At 55.8% G+C, this 27,283-nt stretch overlaps 1 protein-coding gene across 3 annotated transcripts; it reads right to left on the bottom strand.

Annotated features, from left to right (window-relative positions):
• Positions 1–1,624: 1,624 nt before the first annotated feature.
• KCNC4 (potassium voltage-gated channel subfamily C member 4) lies at positions 1,625–27,283 on the bottom strand. Of its 3 annotated transcripts, none has more exons than XM_080569310.1 (5): positions 27,084–27,282; positions 24,413–25,159; positions 16,900–17,836; positions 15,190–15,375; positions 1,625–2,723 (listed from the first exon to the last, which is right to left on the bottom strand). In XM_080569310.1, the coding sequence occupies exons 1-5, from the start codon at positions 27,249–27,251 to the stop codon at positions 2,662–2,664; spliced, it is 2,100 nt and encodes a 699-aa protein (XP_080425436.1). In that variant the 5' UTR covers positions 27,252–27,282; the 3' UTR covers positions 1,625–2,661. The 3 variants fall into 3 exon arrangements, with proteins under 3 accessions (XP_080425436.1, XP_080425435.1, XP_080425437.1); XM_080569309.1 differs by lacking the exon at positions 1,625–2,723 and adding an exon at positions 8,509–9,261 and having other exon boundaries at positions 27,084–27,283; XM_080569311.1 differs by lacking the exons at positions 1,625–2,723; positions 27,084–27,282 and adding exons at positions 8,509–9,261; positions 26,128–26,584.

Below are 27,283 nucleotides of genomic sequence, written 5' to 3'. Positions count from 1 at the left end.
CTTCCCAGCCTTGGGCTCTCTGCTCCCCCTTCACACCCCCTGTGCCATTTGCTTGTCTGCCCAGATGTTCCAAAGCGCCATCAGGATCCCCATCAGAGCTGCAACGGGAAGGGCTGCGGGGTGCAGAGCTGCTGGGATGCGCCGCCCCCATACCTCCATGGTGCTGTGCTGGGATTTGCAGGGAAAGTACTAGTCCCTGCTAGGTTTCAGGGTTTTAGAAGCAAATGGAGAAAAAATCCAGACTCCTAAATCAGCAGCGTGAAGCCATCCTGGGGGTGCTGCTGATCCCTGGGGATCAGCCACAGGTCCCTGACCAACAGGTTTGTGCCTCCTGATTAATTTGTGCACAGGAGTCAGCAAGAAACAGGTTGTACATTTCTGCTGTGACACGGACCAGCAATGGGAAGAGGCTTTGTCCGTGTTGGAGAAGGGACCTTGTCCTGCTGCCCAGGGACACCGCAGGGGCATCTTCAGCCAGCTTTGGACCATCTGCCCACCGCGTGCCCACCTGTCCCCAGACCCACCTCCCACAGGGCCAGGCTGCACCCGCCCCCTGTGCATCACCGAGAAGCTCCGAGCACTCCTGCCACCACCCCAGTCTCCAAACTCTGTGCGAGCGCAGCCCAGGGGGATGCAGGTGCCCGACATCATTTGAATGAGCAGCCCTGACCAGACAACCCGAGCACTCGGCATCGATCCCAGCACGCAACCACCTCAGCGCTGGAGAAGGGCCACAGCGTTCAGCATCCTCAGGGACGCGGCGGCCGTGTGCGTTTGGAAATGGCTCTCTCCAGCCGGAGTGGGAAGCAGAGCATCTCTCTCCCAGCCTCAGAGGAAGGCTCGCTCGGTAATTGTTGTTTGGCTACCAGCCACTGATTGCTCACATTTGTGACTGCTTTCTTTTCGGTTTTGTAGCAGCAGCTCTTTGGTTCCTCTGGTTTTAACCTTCCATTCTCCCCCTGCGCCACCAGCCCCAAATAAAAGACCTCGTGCCCCCGGGCAGGTTGTCCCGGGAGGATACCTCCCATCACCTTCCTCCACGGGGCTTCAGCTGAGGCCCCTGCAGCTCACTGCAGCAGTCGTGCCAGGCCTCTGCAGCGTTCTGGGGGCTCACGCAGCACCTGGGGGTGCAGAGGGCTTAAACCATCTGTGGAGCTGCTCAGAAGGTGACACCAGCAGCAACCCAGCCCCAGAAGGGTGAAGTAGCAGCCATACACCCGCAAACCAGCTTCACGCTGTCTGCTTGGTTCTGCTGCCAGTCTGCCCAGGCAGCTCCGGGAGCACCGCTCCCTTCACCCCAATGCAGCGTTCACTCTGAAACGTAAGGATGGCACCAGTACGGTCATAATGTTAATTATTTCGTCTTTGCTAGTCAGGGCAGGCAGAGCCAATGCATTTGTCAGCTCTGCGGTGCCTTTTCTTCAACAAATGAAGATTGCGTGGATGTTGAAATCAATCTGTCGTGGGCTTTCCAAGAGGGCTCTGATCCAAGCTGTGCAAGAAAGCAAGGAGCTTGGCCACAACATGCAGGCAACACAGCTGCTGGAATTGCAATCCTCACTGCCAGGGACACGTGGGCCTGGGGCTTCACAGTGCATGGAGAGGAAACACCAAGGCAGGAGGGTACGGGAGCTGACTCAGCTCGTGGATGTCTTTATTAGAACTCTAGTACGGCTGGACAGGTAGAGGCATGCGTACAGGACAAAGGAAATGGGAGTAGTATTGCCTTGATCACAGAGATATGTAACAGCATTAGAAAGACACTGACCCTTCCAGGCCAGCCGGGCTCACCCCACCGTGGCACCCGCGTCTGGCACTGCTATTGCTTCCTGTCCCTGCCCCCGTGCCCCAGCCAACCCCCTCTGCCCCCGTCTGCTTGGGGTACACCCACCAGGGGGGCGATGGTGCAGCAGCCCGCTTGTGGCACCCGAAATCATGGAGAGTCCCTAGTTTGACGACAGAGATGGTCAGAGCATGGATGGAGCCACGGGCGGGAGCGAGGGGCGAGCAGCTGACGAGGCTCCGTGGCGGAGGCTGGGCTCCGGCCGGGTCTCTCCAGCGGGACAGCAGCGGCCAGGGGATGCATCCGAAAGCATGGGCGAGAGGAGGGGTCAGTGTGCACAGAGGGGCTGGTAGCAGGCAGGGGAGCGGGGCAGCCCCCAGTCCCCCGACCTCCCCTCCTGGCCCTGCTGCCCCTCTCTGGCAGGGAACCCGGCTGCCAAGCCCCCCCAGACACGGAGGGGGCAGCCAGAGCTTCGGGTTGCTGCACTGGGCAGGCAAAGCTCATTGAAGGGAGCATCCCTTGGCCTCAGGGAGAGCACCCCTGGGGGAACGTACCCCTGAGCCTTGGGCAGAGCATCCCTCGGACTGGTGACAGCACCTCCCTTGGGCAGAGCATACCTTGGTCTTGGGCAGAGCATCCCTAGTGGGATGCATCACTTAGCCTTAGGAAGAGCATCCCTTGGCCTCAGGAAGAGCATCCCTTTGGGAAAACATCCCTTAGCCTCAGGGAATGCATCCCTCGGGGTTCACGTCCCACTGCCTCAGGGAAAGCATCCTTTGGGGTGCACATCCCTCTGCCTTGGGGAGAGCATCCCTCGGGGAGAGCATCCCTCGGGGCACACATCCCTCGCCGGGGTGCTGCCTGCATCCAGCCGGGGCTCAGGAGAAGGTGACCACCTCACCCTGGGGGTAACTGGAAGAGAGGACATCTTGGCAGGTGTCTGCAATTAAAGACAGAGGTATTAAACACACCATTAGAGATTGCTTTCATCAGCTATTTGTGGAGAAAGAGAAAGCAAGGGAGAGAGAGACCAAATTTCATGGGGACCAACACTTTGTAGGGTGCAGAAAACGGAGGAACTGCTAAGTGAAACGATCTTCTCTGGAGGGAGAAAGTGCTGCTATTCTATCAGTCAAGTAGGCAAAACTGCTAAAAATGCCTCTGAATAGACCCAGAGACACCCCCCGCAAGGTGGAGACATTTCCCATGTCTCCTTGGATTCTCCTTAGTTTTCTTTCTTGGGAGAAACCAGAGAAACCAGAACTGGAGTTGAGGCAACTTTGAAAGTAAAAATGAAGAACAGAGGAAAGAAGTCGTTTCACTGCAAGAAAGCTGCTTGTGATCAAAAGTTTCCAAACCAACCCCAAGCCAGATGTCTCAAAGCCAAGCCTACTGCATTAATATCTCCCAGTGTTTTTTCTTCTCTCTCTCTCTCTCTCTCTCTCTCTCTCTCATTTGTTATCATTGAATTAATTAACATTGATTGGAGCTCTGAGTCACAACACTGCCTCTACCAATGTGCCAGGTTTCCAGGCGAGGGGCTGTCAGACAGGGAGACAGCTCCTGATCCACCCGATAAGCCACGGAGCTGCCCTTTCCAGCCAGCAGTTTTGCTGCAAAACCCAATGCTGAGCTCCGATGGCTGTTTTCACCCTGGCTTCCACCCCACAGCTCCAAAATCAGCTTGGTTTCCCCAAAAGAAAGGTCTTATCCTCTGTCAAGCATCACTGCTGTGGAATGGGCTCTCCCTGCCCACTGCAGAGCCTGGACATTCACTCCCCACACGCAGTCTTTGCAAGCCCCCAGACAGCCACTTCCCAGCAAAACCCCTGGGATTACAGTCCCTAAATCCCATGGTAGTTTGTCCCCAAATGACGAACCGTTCTGGGGGACCCAGATTCATCTCCACTAAGTAATTTGGGGTGGATTCTGATACACCCTGGGAAAAGACAGCACTGGCCATGCACAAAGCAGCTGCTGAAATATATTGCTGCTCCTGGTTCAATCACTCCTGCAAGCAGCTAAAAGCTCACTGCAGGTCTCGTGGTTGGCCAGAAACATTCACCGTCAGGTCTATTGATTTACCAGGGACACGACTCGGCTTTTAACTCCCATCTCCTCCTCCCTGTTCAAAGCCATTTTGTGTGCTAGCTTGAGACCTGCTGCCCACATGCCCCAGGGACCTGCCTTGGAAAGCAGCTTCCCAGCCTCAGAGAAATTAGCACGACTAAAAATAAATAACAACAGCAGAGAATTTTGTTTAATCGCTATCCCCAGACAAAGCCACCACGAGAAATCCGCCCTCCTATCTTGGCTCATCGTTCCCAGCTCGATTACGCACCACCAGCAGGTTTCCAGCCCTTCGCCCTCACAGCCAGCCATGAACCAGCCCCTCTGCAGCTCAGACCCAGCACAGCCTAGCCCCCAAATCCCCCAGGTTTGCCGGCGGTGCTGCCAAGGCCACCCCTCAGAAATTTCCAGGGACAGAGACTTTCCCCCTACAAGCATCTCCCCAAACAGCCCCAAGCACTGCCTCCACTGGCTGCCAGCCTCCAGCTGCTCCGGTGCAGCATTTGGGTAGGTCCTACATTAAAACTGTTTGCTCTGGTGGTGGGTTTCCTTTGTTTGTTTGTTTGTTTGTTTGTTTTTCCTCCTTCCCATTGTAAGATCCATTTGAATACAGAAGGCCAAGGTGGTGCTGAACATGAAATCTCTAAAAGCCAAAGCACTGCCGCAGTACGGGTGCTGCCAGGCTGGGCGCTGCCCGATCCCACGGAGGAGCTGCTGTGGCCACCGGTGCAGGAGGCAGCGCTGGGACAGCTCCGCTTGGGTCCCCGACTGCCTTTGAAGGCTCCTGCGTCCAACCCGCACCATTTTGCAGGTCCCTCTTCTTTTTGCCACTGCAATGGGGGGGGATTTGCAGAGTGGGCAGAGGGCCCCGGTCCCCACGAGGTCGGCGTGAAACGCCTCCCAGCGAACACCTGCCCCTCCTGCAGCGCAGTGCCCACCTCCGCCAGCCACAAAAAGCCGGGGCTTTCACAAAGATGGAGCAAAAGCCTGCTGCCACCCTGCTGCGAGGGGCAGGGAGGTGCTGCCTAACGGGGCTGCTCTTCCGCAAAGCCACCTCGGACACCATCCGCGCAATCAGGACAGCCCCAAGAACGTCCCCATGGGGTCATCTCTGAGCACTGCCACCGCCCGAAGAAGTGCCCAAGCTCTCAGGTGAGCCTGGCACTGATTTGAGCCTCCCCACTGGGGCAGGACTGTGGCCATCGCCTGCTGGCAGGCACCAGAAGCCATCACCGTTCTTCTAACAAGAATCAATTGCCTGAGCGGAGGTAACGAAGGAACAGACTGGGAGCTCGGAGGCTCCTATTTTTAAGCTCAGCTACATCTTATTTTGCATCTGCCTCTGCTCTCCGCATTCCTCGTCAGCATGGGCAAGGAATAGGGTTGCTTTTTTTTAATTTTATTGTCATCAAATAAGCACTGAGGATTTTTCCTGGCAGTGCTGGGGAAGTCAGAAACAGGCTGCTTCTGGGTAGAGCAATTACTCTCTTGACTTCTTAACCTCCCGCCCAGCTGACAGACAGGCCTTTCTATTTTCTCAGCTCTTTCAGGCATCTCTCGAGAAACAGAGCGGTTGTTGCAACAATAACAATTAATACTTTGCACGCAACCCGGGCTCTCACCGCAGCCTCTGTGCGGCACAGGACGGTGATGGGGGGCCTCAGGCAAAAGTGAGGAGCAGGAGGCAACTCTTGGTTGGGGGTGGGGGGGGGCAGGTGAATTGCCCCAAAGCTCCCTGGCTCCAAAGAATGAGCTGCTTTTGCCCCTTGCACAGCTGCTTTGCTGGTTTCAGCAGACAGACATGCACATGGATACAGGACAGATGGACGCAAGGACTCCAAATAACAGCCTGGAGCTATGCAAGGAGGAAGAGGCATCTCTGATCCCATCCTCAGTACTGAGCATCATCTGCACCTGCAATGGGGAGAGAGGAGCACGGGGCACAAGAGCTCTGCCTGGTGCCATGCCCTACACAGGCGAGAGCCCCATGCACGTGGTGCCCACGGCAGGGGCTTGCAGTGCTTCACACCAAACCAGATGCTTGTGCTCAAGCACAGCGTCCTGCTGGGACAGGGACAGCAGCTCCGACGGGAGCAAACATCGCATCCCCAGCACCAGCCACATCCTCAGAACACGCCAAAGCTCTGCCTTCTGGGCCAGGAGGGCAGCAGCAAGCTCAATCACTGCACGCTGGTTTATTTTTTAAATGCTGTTTTAGGACTTGGGCAGAGGCAGCTGTACTCCTATTGATTTATTCAGTTTGTCAAGAATAAATCAAACAACCTTGCTTTCTCCCAGTGCGTTTTGCCTTAGCTGGAACGTGCACTCTTCTCCAGATCCCTAAACATAGATAAGTGGCTGGGAGGATATTCGGGGGAAGTATCGTATTCGCTTGCTCTATTCTTATCCTATTCTCCAGGCGGCCAATTTTGGCCACTGTTTGAGATAAGACTCTGGGCTACAGAGAGGTTTAGCAGTCTGCTCTCCCGAGCTGCTACAGCTCCTCTTATATTATCAGAGGGATTAACCCCTGCTAACTCACCCCCCAAGCCCACTGAAACCCCTCCTAAAAATAACATCTCTTTTCCCCCCTCCTGCATCCTCCAAATCACTTATTCAGAGGAAGGCGGGGGGAAGAGAGCGAAGATGCAGTGGGTTTTTCAACAGTTTGGTGCCTCCCACAGAAATGCCTCTGTCTCCCATTCGGGGCTCTGTTGTTTTAGAGGAGCTTTTGCACATTAGTCATGCTTTCCACTGAGTTGCATAACGCCAAATCTAAAAATTACAAAGCACAGCTCCATGTCAGCTCTAATACGAAACCAGGGAGAAATCTCGTGGTCCACTGAGGGTTTTCCACGCTGGACCTGTGGCTGCACCTGGTGCGGGGTTAATGCCCTGCTTGCAAGTGCCTCCAAACCCAAAGCTTTTCTGCATGATGCAGGGCTGGTTTCTGGGGCCTGGCTCATCTCCAAAGTCAGCATGTGACCTTGGGTCTTACCCATTTATCATTTATGATTCAGAGACCAGGGAAAGTGTGGAGGGTCACCTTCTGTCTTGCACGGACTCAGGAAATTTCAGCTCCTCCTGCTCCAAGTGCAGGACCCCACTCCAAGGGGAGGATGCAGCATTTCACATGCCTTTTGCATGACTCACAAACCTATGGAGTTACCCGAATTGTTGGGTGCACAAATGCACTTTAATTACAGGAATTCAATGAGCGCAGCTACACAAACCATACACGACGAGCCCATGCACTGCTGGTGAGAGGTGGCTCACCACAGTGGGAACCCTACGGGACACCCTGGGGTGGACAGCAGGGGACAGCGTTCACCCTTAAACTCCTGCACCAGGTCTGTTTGCTGCCTGGTCCTGCCTTCAGGCTCCCAGGGAGCAGCTCAGCACTGAGCTGAGCTTTTCCCCCCTCTTTTCTTCTTCCCTCCTTTGAATCTCCCTAATCTGCTGATGAGGCTGGGGCAGGAGAAGGCAGGGAGGAAGAAGTAAAGCAAAATGAAAGGTGAGGCTTTCTTGTCAGCTTCTCAGGGGTCTGCCTTCTTCCCAAATGAAGGGGGACGTGTTGACTGGCTCCTCCTGTCAGCTCATTCAACTTGATGGAAAGGAAAATAAACTGGGAGAGGCATTTAACTTTCTCCTTGTGTAGCACCTCTTACACTGCGGTGGCAACAAGAGTTACCGCAGGATGCTCTCGTTTTTAGCCCCTTCTCTGCACAGAGGGAAATTGAGGCACGGGGAGCCCAGGAAGGAGCAGAAACATCCTGGCTGCAGCGTCTGCCAAAATACTCCAGGAAGCAGCCTTGCACCAGGGGGATCCTCACTCTGCATCATCCGATGAGCACTGCCTTGGCTGTGATAAAGGAAATGGGCTTGATCCATGTAAACTTTTGTGGTTTTGTTTTTAATCATAACCAAGGCTAAACTTTGGTCCCCATCCTCTGGCTGAAAGCCCCCAGGCTCCGGTTACCCCAAGCTGGACTTGCTCAGAGTAAGGAAAAAGGATGAGTGTGTGCTGGGATGAGGGTCGGGGCCAGGGCTGCTGGCACTGAACCGCTCCGTTTCCAGCCACCCAGGACCCAGCCACCTTTGAGGAGGCAGAGCCGGAGCAGCCAAGCAAGAAACAAGCCAAAATTCAGGGGACTGCAGGTTTTGTTCTAGGTCGGGAGGACATCCGAGATCATTCAAAATCCTAAAAATTGATTTACACGAGCAAAAAACCAGCAGCGTGCAGTGAGGAGTCCAGCACTCAGACATCACCCTCCCAGGACAGGAGGACCCGGGTCACATCCAGCTCCCATCCCATCGGACGTGGGATTGCTCTGCCCCACCACCCTGGGCCAGTCTCAGAAGAAGACTCCCCCATCCATTCGGGCCTCATTTTGTCTCAACTATTCCATTTCCCCACCGCTCAACAGCAGCAGCTTTCCCAGCTGCTCCAACAGACACACATTTCCCTCCCCATCATCGCCCAGCTCTTTATGGAACATCCATTGACATATTTTACCGATCCTTCATCCCAGCCTCCACATGCTCCCCACACCCATCCCAGGGCCCTGCAGCCTCCCACCTCCATAGGAGCTCAGGGCTGGTATTTAGGGCTGCAAAACTACTGGGTACTGGCCTGGGACCATCCCCAAGGTCAGACAGAGAAGCAGACACAAGCAGGGAAGCAGAGTGTGATTTAGGCAGAGAAAAGCACAAAACAAGATGGGAATTGCTGCTGGGCAGGGAATAGAGATTTATTCATCTGTTGCCTCCAGAAATTCAAGGCTGATTTAAAAGAAAACGTAAAATGATATGAACTCAGCCATTTTCCACCACAATGATATATAATTCTGTGAGTCAACATGTCCTTCTTGCGTTTTCAGCCTCCTTTGCCCATGCGCAAACAGCCCACAGGAAGGAGGGCTTGACACGGAAGGGGATCGCACGCCCTTAGCCCAATTTATTTAGGATGAATAAAGTTTCCAGGGGAAGAAAACCACTGAGCAGCCCTCCCACCCCCCGGGAACTGTCCCAACACATGGACACGAGACGACGAGGTCAATGGAGACAGGACACCTCCTGCAAACGGGCAGGGGGAGCACAGCAGCGGCACTCGGCTGGAGGTCAGAGCCCACTTCTCAGCGATGGGGACGTCCCAGCTCGGGTCTCCTCTGGGCATGGGCACGGCCGGGGACACGGCGTCACGGGGTGGGGGGGGACAGGGCGACACAGGGAGCACGCGGCTGACACAACAAAGCAGGATCCAGGCGGCGTTTAGAGGATGGAGGGGACAGGAGAGCAGGGGCGCCGCAGAGGACAGGGAGAGCTGTAGCGCGACGCAAGGGGAGCCAACCCCACCGTGGATCCTGCCACACCATCTATGCTGCTTAGGCTCCGGGATTTTCCATAGCCTTTGTGAAGAAAATGGACAGAGGTGAGGTTAGAGCTGGGGAGGGAGGAGCGCAGAGCGCCAGGGGAGGCATCACCCAGCCCCTCACCTGACTTCAACCCCCTAAAAAAATCCAAAAAGGACAGTGTTGGTCCTTTGAGTGCAGCCAGTCTCTGCAGATCCTAACAGGCTTCAGAGCCCCCCTCCCTTCCCCTTGGCTCCCTGCACAGCCAAGAAGGGCTGGCCAGATCCAGGACTGGAGAGTATGCACCCCACTCAGCTCAGAGCTTCCCTGCCAGAAACCCAGCCCGAGGGGCCCTGCCTCCCCCTGGCCCCTTTCCTCCCACCCCCACCCCATGGCCACCCCGGTTTTCAAGGCAGGAGCTACCCGAGAGCGAGGTCAGGAAGGATCCGTGCTCCTGGACCAGTGACCAAACATCCACCAGCACCGATGTTAGGGCAACAAGGAATCCCAACACTGGTCCTGGGGGGGTTCAAGCTTTGTTTCCCAGATTTCTCTGAATGAGGCATGAGTCTGGGGATTTTGTGGGCTGAAGCAAACAGGGAAACAGCAGAATTCAAACAAATGTGAGATTTGAAGGGAGTTATTCCCCTGACTCTGGTTTTTAAGCCTGCTGTAGCAGCAAGCTGCTGCTGACACCTTTCTGTATGCAGAGGAGCAGGTAGAAATGCTTGAGATTTTCCATGAGAAATTGCACTGAAGAGCAAGCATTTCTATTTCTTTAAGCATGGGAACCCTTAACACTCCCCAAAAAGCCAGAAATTGCTCAAGCTTATAATGAAGGAACAGCCAGAACAAGTGTTCTTCCAGGTCAAAAGTCACTTTTCTTTGGGAAAGAAACTAAGTATTTGCACTGAAAAATGGATTTTTAGATCCAAACAGCAGTCCTGTTTAAAGATGTTCCACATGAGCCCAAAGATCTGTTCTCTGGACTGCTGCACCTCACAGGGCCAGCTCTGCTGCCAAAGCGAGGGAAGCTGAGGGTGCTCGTGGCCAGCGGGAGCCAAACCGCCCCGCAGCGCTTGCTGCTGTGCTCTCCGGGCGGCAGCAGTGGGGGACGGCACCCCGACAGCAGAAAAACAAAGCAACGGATGGCCCCTTCAGCAGTGCCAAGCTCCCAGACCATCCCCCCACCTCCCAGGGGGCTGACAGCAAGTCCCTGGGTTCTGCCTTGGTGCAGAGGCACCCACGGCGGGTACTGCTCTGGGCTTGGCTCAGGGCTGGCTGCACACAGCAGAGAGGCCGCGGCTTTCTCCCTGCAAGCACCCCTGAGGAGGGTGCTGGCACGAGCACAGTATTGAAAGGCCCCAGAACACCTGGGGGGCTTTCACATCTGATGCTATCCCCTTTTATACTCCCCCTCCCCCTAACCACAGCAGCCAGCACGGGAGCTTTCAGCTCCTTCCCATCAGCCAGCCCCCCCTGCGCCCCAGCAGCAGGGAAGGGTCAGGGGACCAAGGGCCACCTGCCTAAACCTGTTGCTGACTCCTGCAAAGCTTTTGTAGTTCCCGCAATGGAAGCGGCAGCAGTCTCCAAACAGAAGAGCAATTTCCTTATTTACGTTTTGGCATGAAGCCACTGGTCTGAATCCATGCAGCACGCCAGGGGGAAAGCGAGCACAGCCCTGGGCTGGGGGGAGCCCCGCGACAAGCAAGGGATGTTTCCCACCTACAGCAAGCAGGCAATGCAGAGCCTGCTTGCCCCAAAACACCCCCCTAACCACAGCACCAGGCTCATCCTTCAGCAAACCTTGCTCTTTTCCCAGAAGTGCTGAGGCTCCCTGAGCTGCTCACGCATTTCTCTGCCTGCTTTCTATCCTGAGAAACGCCCCTGGGAAGTGATTGTGCCTGGCTGCAGTCAGTCCCCAAAAGCTCGGGGTAAGTGATGGGTCTGCCACCCAAACAACAGAGGCAGAGAGGGCTTACAGGGCTGGGGCTTACTGGCCACTGCCCTGTTGATGCAAAGCCTCACTGACGTGGCCGTGCACTTTTCTAGGGGTGCTGTTTGCCCTCTTGATCAGATTATCGAATTTAAAAAAAAAATAAAAAAAAGGTGGAAGGGTGTACAGAACCAGGGCCAAAATCATGCTGCCAGTTTTGATTAAGTCTTAAGCATCACAGTTTGGGGCCACACCTCATAAAGATGCTTGATTGCTCCAGGGCCTCCCTGAAACATGACTCCAAGGGCAAACCTGCCCCGAGCCTAACACTTCATTTTCCCCATCAGTTTTATTCCCGACACCCAGAGCCATGCACAAGCACCTGAGAACAAGCTCAGGATGACGTCCCTCAGCCCTGAAGGCTGTCATGGCTTTCCACCAAGCTCCAGGCCAGGTGCCACTAAGAAGTCAAGCTGCAAAGCACCCAAGGGCCATACTCTGCTAATTGCCACCGGTGTAGTTCGTTAGCGGAGCTGGTATCCCAGCAACTCGCGTAGGTGCTAATGGAGGTCACCAGGATTGCTTTAAAAACAGGTTTGTTGCCAAGGAGCTGTGTGGAGGCATCTCACAAACAGCGGCAGGGCAGCCTGTGCCCCGGGAGCTGGCAATGCTGCGCTCCCCGTTTTGCAAACACTTGCGGCGCAGGAGCACACGTGCACGCTCGCACATGCTTTGAGCCGGCAGCAGATGGGGATGGGGTAATGCAAGCGGGCGGCATTGCCCAGAAACGTGTGTGTGTGTTTATAACGGCGGCCTGGCGCTCGCCTGCTGGTTGCACACACTTGCACGCATGTCCCCATGCAAACGTGGGTTTGTCCCTGCTCCTTCCCAGCTAAGCATCACTGGCAGATGCTCACATGAGCATTCCTGCACTCGATCCCACACCGTGCCATCCACATGCTGGTCACGACTCTGCACTAACAGCAAGCAACAGAGTAAAATCAGCTGCATGATGCGCTGGGCTCTGGCAGCCAAGCTAAAAAACTGCTGCTTTACAACGCTGGGTGCTGTTGAAGGGAGGTGTGGAAGACCTGACTGGCCAGAAGGGTACATCCCCTTCCCTCCATTTAGCCCCATTCCCTGTAGCTTCTCTAGAAAGTCCGCTCTGGTTTCAATCACTGCCTTGCTTTTCCTAGACCATCTTAACCTATCTTGCTTGCTGCTGGCCAGGGGTGTGCTGGACTCATCCTGCCTCCATATGCCCGCATGCAGGCAGAGGGCAGGTGCTCACATGCCAAGAAAGACCCATGCCAGTGTTTGTGTCCCAGCAGGATGCATTTGGAGGAACTGTTGGTCAGGCTGTGACTGCTGGAGGGAGATAAGGGGTGTGAAGCAGACCCTAGCAGCAGGGGAGCAAGGTGACACCACTATGAGCAGCAACAGGGACAAGAGACACATGCCATGGTGCAGGTGCCATGCTGCAGTACAGCCCAGTGCTCTCCAGGGCCCATGTCCAAGGGGTAGTGGGCAGGGGTAGCTCTTCTCTTCGAGCTGCCCCAGAGAAACCAACCACTGGCATCAGGCTCAAACCATGATGGATGCCAAGATCTGCAGCATATTCCTGAAGCAGCCCCGTCTCCTGATTTCCACAGCTTGTACAGACATCGGTACCTGTCCCAGGATCTGACAGATGGCCATCAGCAAATCGGGCTCAGAACCAAACTCATCTCAATTTGCAGAGCTGCCAACATCCCAGTACCAGAACAAACAGCCTCAGCAGGAGATAAATCAGGACTGAGGGAAGAGGCGCCTCTGCGGCTCCCAGCACCTTTGGGCAGGAGCACAGGAGGACGCTCTGCCCCTCTGACCACCACTGCCCACCCCTAACCCTGACGACACCAGAGCATTTCACCAGCGAAGACATCAGGTTGGACCTCCCGGGGCAGTGTCCCACCTATCCATACCCAACAGCACAAGCAGGATGCGGATATCGAGGTTTTCTCTTCCCAAAAGGTCTCACACATTGCTTGGGCTCCTCTAAACTCCAGAGCCACCTTTCATCCCCTACCTTGCTGAAGTGATCTGGCGAGTGAGCCATGTATACGTCTGTTCTTAACTGTACGTAGCACTCTGACGTTTGCAGGAAGGACACCAGAACGAGCCAGGAAAGACCACTACAGTGCCCTTTTGAATATCTGTAGATGCCACCATGCATGGAGAAAAAAAAAAAAAATAGAAATCTGGCCTTCTGCAACCCAGTAATGTTATTTGGGAGCCCAGCAAGAGCAGCATTGGATCCTCAGCAGTTAGATCTCCTGTAGTTCCCTTGGTTTCAGGGGACAAAGATAAAATGCTTCAGCTGAAGAATTGCCTGACTTGAGCATCTTGTAAAGGTAAAGACCAGCATGGGCTGTCATTCTTCTCTCCCGTCCCTTCCAAATCAGTGTCCTCCCCAGGTCCAAGGCAGGACTAGAGCCCCCTCACCTCTGCTCATCAGCAAGCATTAGAAGAAGAGACCAACTTTACAGAAAATGGTACTTCCAGGAAATACAAGAAGTATTTCAAGCAAATATTTGTATAATACTCTTCTGCCCAAAGATGAACAAGGCTTTTCTTTTTTTCCCCTCCTCTTTTTAAGGGAGAAGGTTGAGCAGGAACACCAAAGGGAATCACTGATTTCCCAGGACAACACAACCAATTTGCTTCTGCTCATGTAATAACTGTGATTGCACCCAGATGCCTACCCTCAACTCCAGAACCGCAAGAGAGCCTGGCCCAGAAAAGCCTGGGTCAAGCTGGGCTGCCTCGCACATCAGAGCGGGTGACTCCCGTGTAAGAGATGCCAGGGGCATGAGATGGACCAGAGCACCTAGGCTAGAGGTCACAGACCCAGAATCAAGATCCTTTCTACATCCTAAATCCATCCAGTCTTTACCATCCCAAGCAACACTAAAGCAGCAAACCCTTGAGGGTCTCTAAAGCAACAACACCTCGAGCCAAGAGGCCCCAGTGCACAGCTCAGAGATACAGGGCATCATCTTTTCTCCTGCCTGGTCCCAGGTCACAAGCTCTGATCCCAGTAGCTAGGACTAGTTACTGGGAGTAACTGGGATTAGGTGGTTCCAAGGAGGCAGAAGTAGGTCAGATCTGCAGCTGCATCTTCCCACGCCACCTTGGATGTACAAATGAGCAAGAAAACTGCAGAGCTGAAGAACTGAGCTATGTCCTAAGAGTTAACCTAGCAACTGAGGGTGCAGACAGATTCTGCAGCTCAAGGTGGGCAGTGGGTGCATCCTCCCGGGGGCTGGGGTGCTGGGAGGGGGACTCCAAAGGCTGGAGGGCAGTGCAAAGGTTCCCAACTGAAGAAGACAGTCATTTTGTCACAAGTAGAAGAGTTTTGTGTTTTCCTGACTGGTATCCCCCACAGTTTCCCATAGAAAACCTCAACACTTCACAAAGCTCACTTTCCAAACCCGGAGGAGACAGCCTTTCTGGCAACCTGGTGCTTTTGGCAAGGCAGCAGTTGACACATCGCGGTTCCCCACGCTCAAACCCACCAAAAGACATCAGAGAGGGAGAGAAAAAGAAAATCCCGTGGGCTCTTCTGCTTACTGAAAACCTTTTGACCTGCCTCAGCCACAATCTCAGGAGAGGCATCCTCTCAACACCACCCTGAGATGGGTGGGTGAGGACCGGGGAGCAGAGCTGGAGAGACAAGAAGAGCCAGATCACTGGGCAGCAAAGGGACAGGACTGTCCCCAGGGAGGGCAGTGTGACCAGCACGAGGTCACAGATCCCTGATGGTGGCAGCCAGGGGAGGAGGGCTTGGGGGAGGAAAAAACAAAAAGGGTAGAGCTAGCACAGAGAGATGCGGTGGACAGGGATGAAGCAGATGGAAAGGCAGGAAGGCACGTGGGTTTGGGGGGAGTGGAGAACAACAGCCAGCTGGGCAGATGGAGATGAACCACGGTCTTGGACAGATGCAGTAAACCTCCAGCTCCCTGCTCCATCTGGCCCTCCCCAGCCCACACCTCCAGCACCAGCCGTACCTTTCTGGATGCCTCCATCCGCTGCGCAGGAGAAGTCACCTGTGGCCAGGAGGAAGCACGTGGAGGATTTCTTGTTCTTATCTCGGGTGCTAGAGCGCCGCATGGGCCGCTTCTCCTCATCAGATGGTGACAGCGGCTGCTCCTCATCCGACAGCACCACGTTGGCCTCGCCGTTCTGCTTGGAGTCTGCAAGAAGGTGGCAGACACCCATCAGCAGCTGATAAACCCACGGGATGACATGCTCAGGGTGGCCAGAGGGGGTTGATTAGACCACACAAGGATGCAGAAGACCAGATTGCAGAAGGCCTAGAGCAACTCCCAAAAGTTCAGGCATGTCCCAGCTGGACGTGCTAACTAGGGAAGAAGGACCATGCTGAATTTTAATCCCAAGCAGCAAATAGCATCTCTTGCTCCTACTGAGGGTTATATACCCTGCACAAAGCCAAGCAGGGCTGGCCAGGAATGAAACACCCCTGGTCTTTGAAAACCATCCCCTCAGTTGGTGGGAATTAGCTCTTCTAAATTCACACCAGTTGAGATTGGGGCTCTTCTGGGTGGTGGTGAATTGCTAATTTATGTCATCTGACTGTGGTTTGTTAGCTGAGATGCTGCACCTGGTGAGGACCTGTCCCAAGCTCCTGAATTAGTGTAGGGTTGGAGGGACGGGGTTGATCTGCTCCTGCAAAACAGCTCCTCTTGCTGCTCCCCACTGGTGGGTCTCCTGGGGCAGAGGGGCTGTGTAGGCGCTTGGAAAGGACATTTATAAGGGAAAGCACCCATACAGGGCATTGGGATCTCCCCGTGTCCCCACAGATGAAGGGCCAGTGTTAGGCAGGTGGCCAGATAGGCCACTGCTCAGGGCTGACTTAGTGGACACCATGTAGGACACAGCCCTGTCATGGTCCCTCCCCTTTCCTTGCTGCAAAACTGGCTGCTCTGGGGCAGCAAACAGGTGAGAAGGACAAAGCAGCCTCCGTGGCAAGCAGAGACACCATGGAGAGGCTCCCTTGATCTCACAAGTTCAGCCCAAGCAATGCTGCCCACCAACAGCTGCCCACAGCTGGGCTCAGAGCTCTCTTCTGACCCGAAGAAAAAAGACTGCAAAAGTCCCAGACTTCAGCTCCGTGCACGAGAACAAAGAAAAAATGCACAGAGGCTGATTTTGCTCCTGCCTGAGCAGCACTGGGCTTGCCATGCAGGAATGCCATATCTACTAGAAGATGAATGGGAAGATGAGGTCAGGCCCCAGGGTGTATCTATGGATTTATCCATTTTGGTGAAGCTGGCCCTGATTTACAGTTGTGGGAAGTAAAAAAAAAAAAAAAAAATCTACCCCAAGGACTTTGTCTAACTCAGATGGGAATTGAGCCAATGGTCCAATCTCTGTCAAGCTGAACAAGGTAGGGACACCCTGAATCACACCGAGGGGGCTTAGTGCATTTCTGGAGAGCAGAATATGGCCCTTCCCCTGGGGCCATGCCCTCCTCAGGTGGAGGGTCCTGATCTTCAGCATCCTGGCCCACCAACACAGCCCCCACTACCCGGGTGTCTCAGCCCATTCTGCACCATGAGCTCATCTCCCTGAGAGCCAGGAGCCACATCCCGCAGTGGGGAAATCCCCAGGGACTCTGGGACACAGGGGAACACAGACGTAGCCTTGGGGGCTCCCAGAGGTCTCCCGCTCCCTCTGCCCAACCTTTGGGGTCTCACCTGACCGTTTCCGCTCAGCCACCCCTTCCTCTACTGCCAAGGGGCAGGTGTCGCTCTGGGTGCTGTTGCGGGGGGAGTTTTCCTCAGATTTGCAGTAGGTAGGGGAGTCCAGTGGGGCCGGACGGGGTATATGCTTTTTCTTCTTCTTTGGCAGCTTCTGCTTGGCCATGGCCAGGGAATAGTACATCCCAAAGTTATTGACAATGACGGGCACAGGCATGGCGATGGTAAGCACCCCAGCCAATGCACAGAGAGCCCCCACCACCATGCCCGACCAGGTCTTGGGGTACATATCACCGTAGCCCAGGGTCGTCATCGTGACCACAGCCCACCAGAACCCAATGGGGATGTTCTTAAAGTGAGTCGGGTCGCTCCCACTGGAGTCGGACGTCTTAGCTCCGATCCGCTCAGCATAGTAGATCATAGTGGCGAAAATCAAGACCCCCAAGGCGAGGAAGATGATGAGGAGCAGGAATTCATTGGTGCTAGCCCGGAGCGTGTGGCCCAGCACCCGGAGGCCCACAAAGTGCCGTGTCAGCTTGAAGATCCGGAGGATCCGGACGAAACGGACCACCCGCAGGAAGCCCAGCACATCCCGGGCAGCTTTGGAGGACAGGCCGCTAAGACCTACCTCCAGGTAGAAGGGCAAGATGGCCACAAAGTCAATGATGTTGAGCAGGTTTTTAATGAAGAGAAGCTTATCTGGACAGCAGATGATGCGAACCAGGAACTCGAGGGTGAACCACAAGACGCAGACCCCTTCGATGTAGGTGAGGATGGGCTCTGTCTCCACCTTATGCGTCAGCAGGATTGTCGTGGTGTTGCCAACCACGAGGGTCTCCGTCACGTTGACATTGATGTTGAAGGCCTCGTGTGTCTCCAGGCAGAAGGTTGTGATGGAGACCAGGATGAAGAAGAGCGAGGCAAAAGCAACTACCTGCAAAAGTTAAATCACACGGGCCATTAGCTGAACTTCCTGGGAATACGTAGAAAGATTTGGGTCAGCTGGTGGGGGAGAGCAGTGCTTTTATGTACCACGATGATGGTAACTGCAGGGCAGGGTGAGGCACACTTCTGGTGTCACCTGTGTTTGGTACGTCTCTTCTAATCCCTGCAAGCGAACAGCCCCAGCAGGGATGGGAGAAGGCCTTATTTGACAAAAATGAGGCTCCTAACACCCCACAAGCTGTGCTGCTTGCCATCCACTCGGTCCCTGCTTCCTCAAGACCAAGGATGGCGAATGGGGAGCATTCCCTGGACCTCTCCCATCAGTTGTCAGCAAACCTCAGAGTCTGGGGTCATCGGTCCAGGACCTTTCTCCAAGTGCTGTGATATGGACACAGGAAGGTGTGCTGGGCTCCAGCTGTGGCTGGAGATGTGCTGGAGATGACAGGGATGGGAATGAAGGGAGACCTGCAGCAGCCTGTGTTTGGAGCAAGCCTCCACTTGAGCACATGAAAAGGAATATGCATGAAAGGCAACTTTCAGAGGACTAATTCAAAGGGCTTTCCCCCACACTCATCCAAAATCCCACAGCTGAGATATCCTTGTAGGTCCCTTTCAACCCAGGATATTCTTTAGATTCTATGAATCTAACATGAGGTCTCGGCGTGGACCAGAGATGTATGTCCTTTTGCCCCCTCAGGGTCAGTGCTGGGTGTTGTTCTCACAAGCAGCCCCAGGAACTGGGAGGGCAGAACACGGAGAGCAGTTGGCAGAGCTCAGCCCAGCATCGTACTTATGCTCAAACCTAGTGACACGCAGGTGGCTCCCACTGCTTCCCTCTCTCCAACATGAGAGACCTTCGTCTCCTCCCCACGTCATGATGCCACTTCGCCTCAGGTGTGAGCTAGGAGGGGCCAGCAGCATGCAGCTGTGTCACAGAAAACACTTTGTCGTCCCCCCCATCGATCCTGCTCAGCCCTCTCCTCCCCAACAGGATGAGCTCATGATGAGTCCATTCCCCAGAGCATCTGTTTGCAAGAGCCCCTGAAAAAAGCCTCTTGAGCGGAAAAACCTTCCTTCTACCTCCCTCCAGCACAAAAGCACGGTTGCTTTGGCTTCCCAGGAGCAGATCCTTTGCTGCTAACACAGCCTGCCCACACTGGGCAGGATGCGACCTGCTGCTCGCAGTGCTTCGCGTCTCGTTTTGCCATCAGACCAGCCGTCCGAGCTGCCACGAGCCTGCTGGAGACAGCAACCCAGGTCCTCGGCTGGAGTGAATCAGCAGTGGAGACAGCCTGAGTCACGCTGGAGAAAAAAACAGCCCCAGACACTGGCAGTAACATGAGAGCATCCTCACGGGGTGTCCCCAAGGGCAAGCCTGTGCGGGTCCAGTGTAGGAGAATCATTCCTCCAGAAGTTAGGTGTGAAGTTTAAGCCAGACCCTAATCGAGGGAGAAATCTCTGGAAGGTGATTCTCCTCCCACCCCATGATGGACACCTGCCCAGGGATGGGCTGAGATGCTTCGTACCCCCCAGACCAAAGCCTGCTGGACCACACGCTGCGAGGCCTGTCTTGCCGGCCAGCTGCGCCCAACCCTGCACAACTGGGGGAGCAAATCCAACCAAATCAAAGTAGGATCTTAAACTGAAGCCCTTTTAACCAGACAAGAGTGCCTACGCAGGTGGTGGCATGGCCAAAATAATCTAATTTTCAACTGGGTCCTGAGTAACATTCCGGAGTTTGCCCATAAGGGTAATCTGAAGGACACATAAAGATTAAAACCTTAGGCTCAAAGCAAAGTAGGAAAAAAAATTACCAAGGAAGATAGCAAGACCCTGCTGCCACTCCCCCAAAGGAGCAAACACTCAGGCAATAAAACAGCCCTGATGTGTGAACTGTGGAGGTGAGAGCTGATTTAGCCCCAGGTGCAACAGCATCCTCTAAAAATAGGAGAGTCACGTTCACAGCCAGTGCCAACCACTGTTCCCCCTCCAAAGCCGACAGTGCTGCCCCAGTTTTACGTCAGCTGAAGATCTGACTTGAGACATCTTACATCAGCTCTAACCTCTGTCTTGCTCCCAAAAACGTCTTTAAAATAACACAAAATCCATGTCTATACCTAGCAGTAACCAATACAGCACTAAAAGTCCCACCAAACAAGTTCTCCAGAATCTGCTGATGATCCGAATGGTGGCTCAACATAGTCTCTACAGTTTGGGATGGGTGTTCCCAAAAAGCATGACCCTACAGGGTGGCCCTAGCCTGGAATTCCCAATGGATGTGAGGTCAGGTTTAGCTGCAAAGGGGAAAAAAAATAGGAGCTACACATGAGCTGAGCTTGGAAGCAGACCAAACACCAGAAGCAGAGCAGCTTCCGATGGGGAACAACAGAGTTTTACACTGAGCTGGGATAGCAACTACACTGGGCACCATGTTTTCACTGGCACCTCTGAGACTGGATTAGATGAAGCAGGCAATGAACCCATGGGCATTGACACTACAAGGAAGAGGAGTTCAAAACTTGGGGAGAAAATTTCTAACCACATGCTTGTGCAGTTGCCAGGTCTGGAGGTGCAGGGCTAGAGATGCTGGAAAGAGGGGAAGATGGAAATAGACACAAGCCAACTGAGTCAGGGCCCGAGGGGCTGCTCTGGGGTTGGGGAGGAGCAAGGACCAGAGAAAATCAACCCTGAGACTCTCAGGCACTGCTGTCGCAAGATCTAGGGAGGGTTTTTGTGCACACAACCTGGGACGGCTCTCCTTCCTGCCGATACCAAGATTTGGCAAGATGCACCAGACCAGCTGCTCCAAGAACGAGCACCCGCAGGACCTACTGCTCCAAAACTGCCCTGGGGAGGGTCCAGCACGTCCTCAGGCCAAATGCTGATAGTTGGCACTGACCCTCTGCTTCCCCTCTGAAAAAGAGCAGAGAAACTCTGAAATGGGGCAGCAGAAAAAAGTCCCATTTCAGCCACTCTCAGATGGGGGTGGCTCATTGGACACTGCACCTGCAGAGGTGCTCGTGGGTCTCAGAGCATCCTTGTGCCAGACAGTGACACCAAACCAGTGACACCTTAGTCCACCAGTGCACCCAGCTAGTGCACCAATAACTGGGTGCACTAGACAGGTTGTTGCCAATTGGGTCAGGTGCACCTCCGTGTGCCTCAGCTTCCCCTTCTGCCAAAGCATTTTTCCTAAGCTGTTGCAAAACCACACTGATATCTCAGCATGGAAAATATGACCCAGGAGAGCCTGAGAGCGTCGCTGCTGGAGCGGCTTGAAGGTGGCCATACCCACAGCAGTGCTAAGCTGAGCCCTTATCCTAGAGAGGCAAAAAAGAAGGAAGCGGGGAGCTCCCAGTACAGCCTGGTCCCACTCCATCCCACCATTATCTCCCCAGTCAGAGCTCACATCACAGCCCTGCCTGCTGCCTCCGACGCACTCCCGCCGCTTCTGTTTAGCGAATGCCTTTCTGAGAGCAGCCTCAGCGCACACGAAAAGCAGAAGCAAATAATAACATGAAAAATCTGAATTGAATTATTCTTCTTGGTTGTTTTTTGTTTGTTTGTTTGCTTGCTTGCTTGTTTTGCTTTGTTCCGTGTTTTATTTGAAGCATTTCAACACTCAGAACATCTCTCAGAGGCAACAAGCCCGCGAAGATGGGGAAAGGATCAGGTACCCCTTTTAAAATGAGTAAAGCTCTTGCTGCCCAAACATTTTTGTGTGTGTGCATGTGTCGTTCTTACGTTAGCTGCAAAAACACCTCCTTGAGAAACCGACCCCCTGCCCTTTGAGCTGCTGGTGGGTGTGAAATGCCTGCAGGATTTCTTACCATTGATGTTTTTTTACACCTCTAAAGGCATCCAGAATTCATTTAGATCCCAAATGCCTGCATGTATGTGTGCGTGTGTGGCAGATTTCAAAGCTGGGCGTTACAGGGGGGATGTGCATGGATGGGACTGGATGGCTCTGGAACTGTGTGGGCAGGTGTCTGAGGGTCAGTGGGCAGCACTTTGGGGATTATCTAAGAGTATTTGCGAAAGGAGACACCCATGTAAGATAGTGGCTGGGCTGGGAGCCCAAAGATGCTCCTGGTTATGGGGAACACGTCCCAGGCACATTGGTGTCTATGGATAGGGACTGTCCGCATGTGCAAAGGGGTCATGAGCTGGGTGTTAGCACCTGCATGTGCTCACAGTGTGTGTACACGCTGTACTGAGTCCCCAGAGATGTGCATGGATGAAAAGTCACACCGCCCAAGTCACAGAATCCAAAGGCAGGGACTGAGAGAGTGAAGAACCACCCACTGTAGGCAAAGATCAGGTGCGAGAGCATCTGAGGAACCTGAAGGTGCACAAGTCCATGGGACCTGATGAGATACATCTGCAAGTCCCGAGGGAACTGGTGGATGGAGTTGCTAAGCCACTGTCCATAATATCTGAGAAGTCATGGCAGTCCAATGAAGCTCCCAGTGACTGGAAGAGGGAGAATATCACTGCCATTTTTAAAAAGGGAAAAAAGGGAGACCCAGGGAACTAAGGGAACTACAGGCAGGCAGTCTCACCCCTGTGTCTGGCAAGGTCATGGAGCAGATCCTCCTGGAAACTCTGCTAAGGCACATGGAAAGTAAGGAGGTGACTGGTGATGGCCAACGTGGCTCCACTACGGGCAGATCATGCCTTACAAATCTGGTGGCATTCTACGACGGGGTTACAGCACTGGTGGATAGGGGAAGAGGAACTGACATCACCTACCTGGACTTGTGCAAAGCACTTGACACTGTCCCCCGTAATATCATTGTCTCTAAAGTCGAGAAATATGGACTTGATGGCTGGACCACTCAGTGGGTAAGGAACTGGCTGGGTGGTCGCACTCAGAGTTGCGGTCAACAGCTCGATGTCCAGGTGGAGACCAGTGAAGAACTGTGTTCCTCAGTGGTCAGTGCTGGGACCAGCACTGTTTAACATCTTTGTCAGTGACATGGACAGTGGGATTGAGTGCACCCTCGGCAAGTTTGCTGATGAGACCAAGCTGCTTGGTGTGGTCAACACACTGGAGGGAAGGGCTGCCATCCAGAGACCTGGACAGGACTGAGAGGTGGGCCTGGGCAAACCTCATGAGGTTCAACAAGGCCAAGTGCACGGGCCTACACCTGGGTCGGGGCAATCCCAAGCACAAACACAGGCTGGGCGATGAGTGGAAAGAGAGCATCCTTGAAGAGAAGGCCCTGTGGGTACTGGTGGATGAAAAACTGAACACGAGCCAGCAATGTGTGCTTGCAGCCCAGAAAACCAACCGTACCCTGGGCTGCACCAAAAGCAGCGTGGCCAGCAGGGTGATGGAGGGGATTGTCCACCTCTGCTCTGCTCTCGTGAGACCCCACCTGGAGCCCTGAGTTCAGCTCTGGGGTCCCCAGCACAAGAAAGACATGGACCTATTAGAACAAGTCCAGAAGAGGCCCATGAGGATGATCAGAGGCTGGAGCACTTTTGTTATGAAGACAGACTGAGAGAGCTGGGGTTCAGCTTGGAGAAGGGAAGGCTCCAGGAAGACCTTACAGTGGCCTTCCACTACTTAAAGAGGGCTACAGGAAAGCTGGGGAGGGACTCTTTGTTAGGGGGTGTAAGGATAGGCCAAGGGGTAATGGCTTTAAAAGAGGGAAGGTTTAGATTGGGTAGAAAGAAGAAGTCCTTTACTATGAGGCTGGTGAGGCACTGGAACAGGTTGCCCTGAGAAGCTGTGGATGCCCCATCCCTGGAAGGCCACGTTGGATGAAGTTTTGAGCAACCTGGTCTAGGGCAAAGTGTCCCTGCCCATGGCAGGGGGCTGGAACTAGATGGGCTTTAAGGTCCCTTCCAACCCAAACCATTCTGTGATTATATGATTCTGAAAGGGGTGTGTGAATGTGTGTTTCTGTGTGAGAACCACAGCTGCGAGCCTGTGCTCAATGTGCTGATGGGGACCGTATGTTGCGTGTGGGCTGCATGAACATGGTGATGGTGGTGGACATGGGTGCAGGGACAAGGGTGTTGGCAGGGATGGAGAGGGCATCTTTTGGGCCTGAAGAGGGGTATGAGCTCCTTGGGGACAAATGTGAGGATCCCATTTGCTTCAGGACCCAATTTTAGTATTTCCCTACCTGCTGACACACGTGCCAGGGCATAGGCCCTGTCCTGCATCATTAACATTGTTTTTGGTGTGTGCACACACACAAGGAAGGGGAAACTAGACAGTCCTGCCTGTCCTAGAGCATCCTAAAACTCCACCTAAAACTCAGCCCTGCCAAAGGCTCTCCCAGACAATCCCTCACCTCCATGACAGGCCGGGAGGTGTCTGGCAGCACCCAAGGGTGTGAAAGTGGCCCCCAGTCTCAGCCCATGCGCAGTGCCTTGGGAGGGGACAGGGAGATGACAGAAGAGGCTTCCCATAGGATGGGAGATGGCCAACATGCCCCATGGCAGTAAGGGGACACCCAGTGGAGAGTCCATCTCACCCATGGAGATGAGGAGATGAAGGTATCACCAGCACGGCCCCATCCCCACCCGCCAGCACTTTTCGGGAGCTTACCCTTGCCGCCTTGGATGAATAGGGATCCTCAAAGAGTGCCCACATCCTGGGCTGCCAATTCCGACAGCAGCCACCCCCTCCGGCAGCCCCTGCCGCCCCTGGCAGCCTGTCCTCCATGCCCAGGCGTTGAAGGGCCATCTCCCTACCCCCTTCCTCTTCAGGCTCCTCTCCACCAGCCCCTCCACCGGGCTCAGGACTCTCGAAGATGTCCAGGGCCTCTTCGGCATCGCGGTGTTGGCGGTAGGTCATCCAGCAGCAGGGCTCCACGTCGGTCTCGTCGATGCCCCAGTAGGTCAGCTCCTCCTCGAAGAGGGGCCCGCAGATGTCAGCCGGGCAGTGCAGCTTGCCAGTGCGGTAGTAGTTGAGCACGTAGGAGAAGATCCCAGGGTGGCGGTCAAAGAAGAATTCATTGCTTTTACCATCAAAGTCAAAGTTGCTCTGGGCATCGGGGTCGGCGAGCCAGGCCAGACGGGTGCCCGGCAAAGTCCGCAGGGTGCTTTTGTAGGTCTCATGCCGGGTGCCCCCTACATTGATGGTGATCTTGTCCGAGTCTTCCCCTTTGCCCATCTCTTCCTTCAGGCATGTTTTGGAAGGTGGTTTGTTCCCCGACTTGCGTCCACGGTAGGAGGAGACACACACCGAGCTGATCATAGATTTCGGTGGATGGGAGACGCACGCTTCGTGCACCCTTCCTCGGGGCGAGGAGCTGGGGGTCGGCGGAGGCGGGCGAGGGGAGCAGAGGTGGGACTGGGGAGGGGAAAAGGGGGGGCTCAGCCTTCGCTCCGGCCTCCGCCAGCCCCAGCGCCGGGCGAGGGGGAGCAGGCTGGAGCCGAGCCGGACACCGCTGGCTGCCGGGGGCCGGCAGGGGAGGCTGCAACCTCCACCCCCTCTAAAACCACCCCCCCGGAATAAAACCGCCCTCCGCCCGCAGGCAGCCCAGCCCCGCCGGGCAGCAACAAGTGGAGAAGGGGGGGCGCGGGGGGGGGAGCTGCGGGCAGTGCCGGGGGGGCCAGGCCGGGAAGGAGGAGACCGCCAAGGCCGGCGGAGGGGGGGCAGCCCCCGCTACCTGCAGCGTCGGCCGCGGGGGGGCCCCGCCGCCCGCTCCGGCGGCTCCGCGCTCCCTCCGCCCCCCCGGGCCGAGGGGCAGGGGCCCCTCCCCGATTCCCGGTGGAGGCGGCGGGGGGGGAATGGATGCGGCACCCCCCCCCCAAGCGGAGCCCTGCCCTTCAGAGGGGGCTGCGGCGGCGGGGGGGGGGGGGGGGGGGGTGCTCCCGCGTGGCCGGCCCGGGGGGGCCTGTTGCGCCCCGGAGGCTGCCGCCCGGCTCGGCTCGGCTCGGCTCGGCCGGGGAGGCGGCGAGGGCTGCTCCGGGGCTCGGCGGGGAAGCGCCGCCGCCCGGGGCTTTTATAGGGCTGGGAGCGAGCGGCGGGGTTACAGGAGCCGGCGCCGCCCCGCCGGGGGGCCGGGGACCCCCCCGCCCCAGCGCCCGGCCCCACGGCCCCCCGCTGCCGCCGGCACCCCCCGCTGCTGCCCTCCTTCCCTCCCTCCCTCCCTCCCCCCCTCCCCGCCACGCTCCTCCATCCCCGCATCCCTCCCTCCATCCTCCCAGCCATCCGCCCCCCCATCACACCCATCCGTCCGTCGGTCCGTCCGTCCGCCCCTCCATCCCTTCCAGTCCCCCCCGCAGCCCCCGCGTAGCCCCCAGCCGCCGGCTCACCTCCCCGCGGGGCGCGGCGTGCAGCGAGGCTCGGGGGGCTCTGTGTCAGTGCGCAGGGAGCCCCGGACACCCCAGCTCCGCTTCGCGCCGGAGGGGAAATGCAGCCCAGAGCTGCCTGCGGATCTGGAGCCAGCTCTTGGCAGAGGCTCGAGCAGATCCCATCCCTCCCTGGCTCGCAATCCCTCGCTCACAGAGAGGTCAGGAGAGACCGACCCTAGGTGCGGATCGGCGGCTGATGGGGAGCCCGGCGGCACCAGTCAGCCCCGGCCCTTCCCTCCCACGACCCCCTCCCCGAGCACCCCTCTGCCCTGCTTCGGCTCCCGCATGAAATTTGTCCCTTCCCCGGAGCTGTGCCCATGGGTGCTGGGACTGGGCACAGCGCAGGACGCAGGGCATCACCCACCCCAGCCCCCAGGCCCTTCCCCTAAGGCCCCTCGCTGGGGGCTCTTCCACCCCCGGGGGCTGGTGAAGCTCAGCTCCTCTCCTGGGACTGGGGAGGAGGTGAAGAGGGACAAGCCTGTCACCAAGGCGAAGACCCCAGGGACCTGTCGGCGGTGTTTACTCCAGCACTGGCACTGCTGGTGTTGGAGGGGGGGGGGGGGGAGGCGGAGGGGGTTGCAGGTGGGTGCTTTGGGGTTATAAGTGGGATCAGAGCCCAACACAGGCTTGTTACTTGGGGGGGGGGGGGGGGGGGGGGAGCAATGGGTCAGCACCTGGGTAAGGGAGTCCTCGGTGCAGAGTGAGGGGACAGCGAGTGGGGAACGTTGCCCCACTCCTGCACCAATCTGCACCTTCCTAGGCTCTGCAGAGGGTCCCCACGGGGTCCTGAGCCCCCTCCTCACCCCCTGCCCGGGTTTGTCCCCTCGGTGACATGATCACCCCCCTGCCAGGGGTGCTGGGGCAGACACGCCACCCAAAAGGCATGAGAGACATCAGAGCCGCGCTTAAAATCTTACCACCAAGAAAGCCCTGCTCCAACTGTAGCTGCAACTCGACAGCTTCCAGGGCCGGATCCTGAGCGGGTGGAGGCTGGCACGGCTCCACACCCAAACCACCCGGGGCTGCACCAGCAGGGGAGCACGGAGCCCGAGGGAAAGCCGTGCTGGAAAAATCGAGCCTTGCATCACCGGCCAGGCATCACAGCTCGGCTCCTCAT

Source organism: Anser brachyrhynchus (genome assembly GCF_964034855.1).
Source record: "Anser brachyrhynchus genome assembly, chromosome: 27".
NCBI classification, from domain to species: domain Eukaryota; kingdom Metazoa; phylum Chordata; class Aves; order Anseriformes; family Anatidae; genus Anser; species Anser brachyrhynchus.
Note: the sequence above shows the minus strand (reverse complement) of the source record. Positions and strands in the feature narration are given on the sequence as shown.

What these genes read in the sequence shown, in the direction of transcription:
- KCNC4 (XM_080569309.1), bottom strand. Translation starts at nt 27,251, where the DNA reads ATGCAAGGCTCGATTTTTCCAGCACGGCTTTCCCTCGGGCTCCGTGCT. An exon ending in GGAGCAGGGCTTTCTTGGTG is followed by an intron (nt 25,160 to 27,083) that starts GTAAGATTTTAA and finishes TCCCCTCCCCAG; the next exon opens with TCCCACCTCTGCTCCCCTCG. An exon ending in GGATGGAGGCATCCAGAAAG is followed by an intron (nt 9,262 to 15,189) that starts GTACGGCTGGTG and finishes TTCTTCACAAAG; the next exon opens with GCTATGGAAAATCCCGGAGC.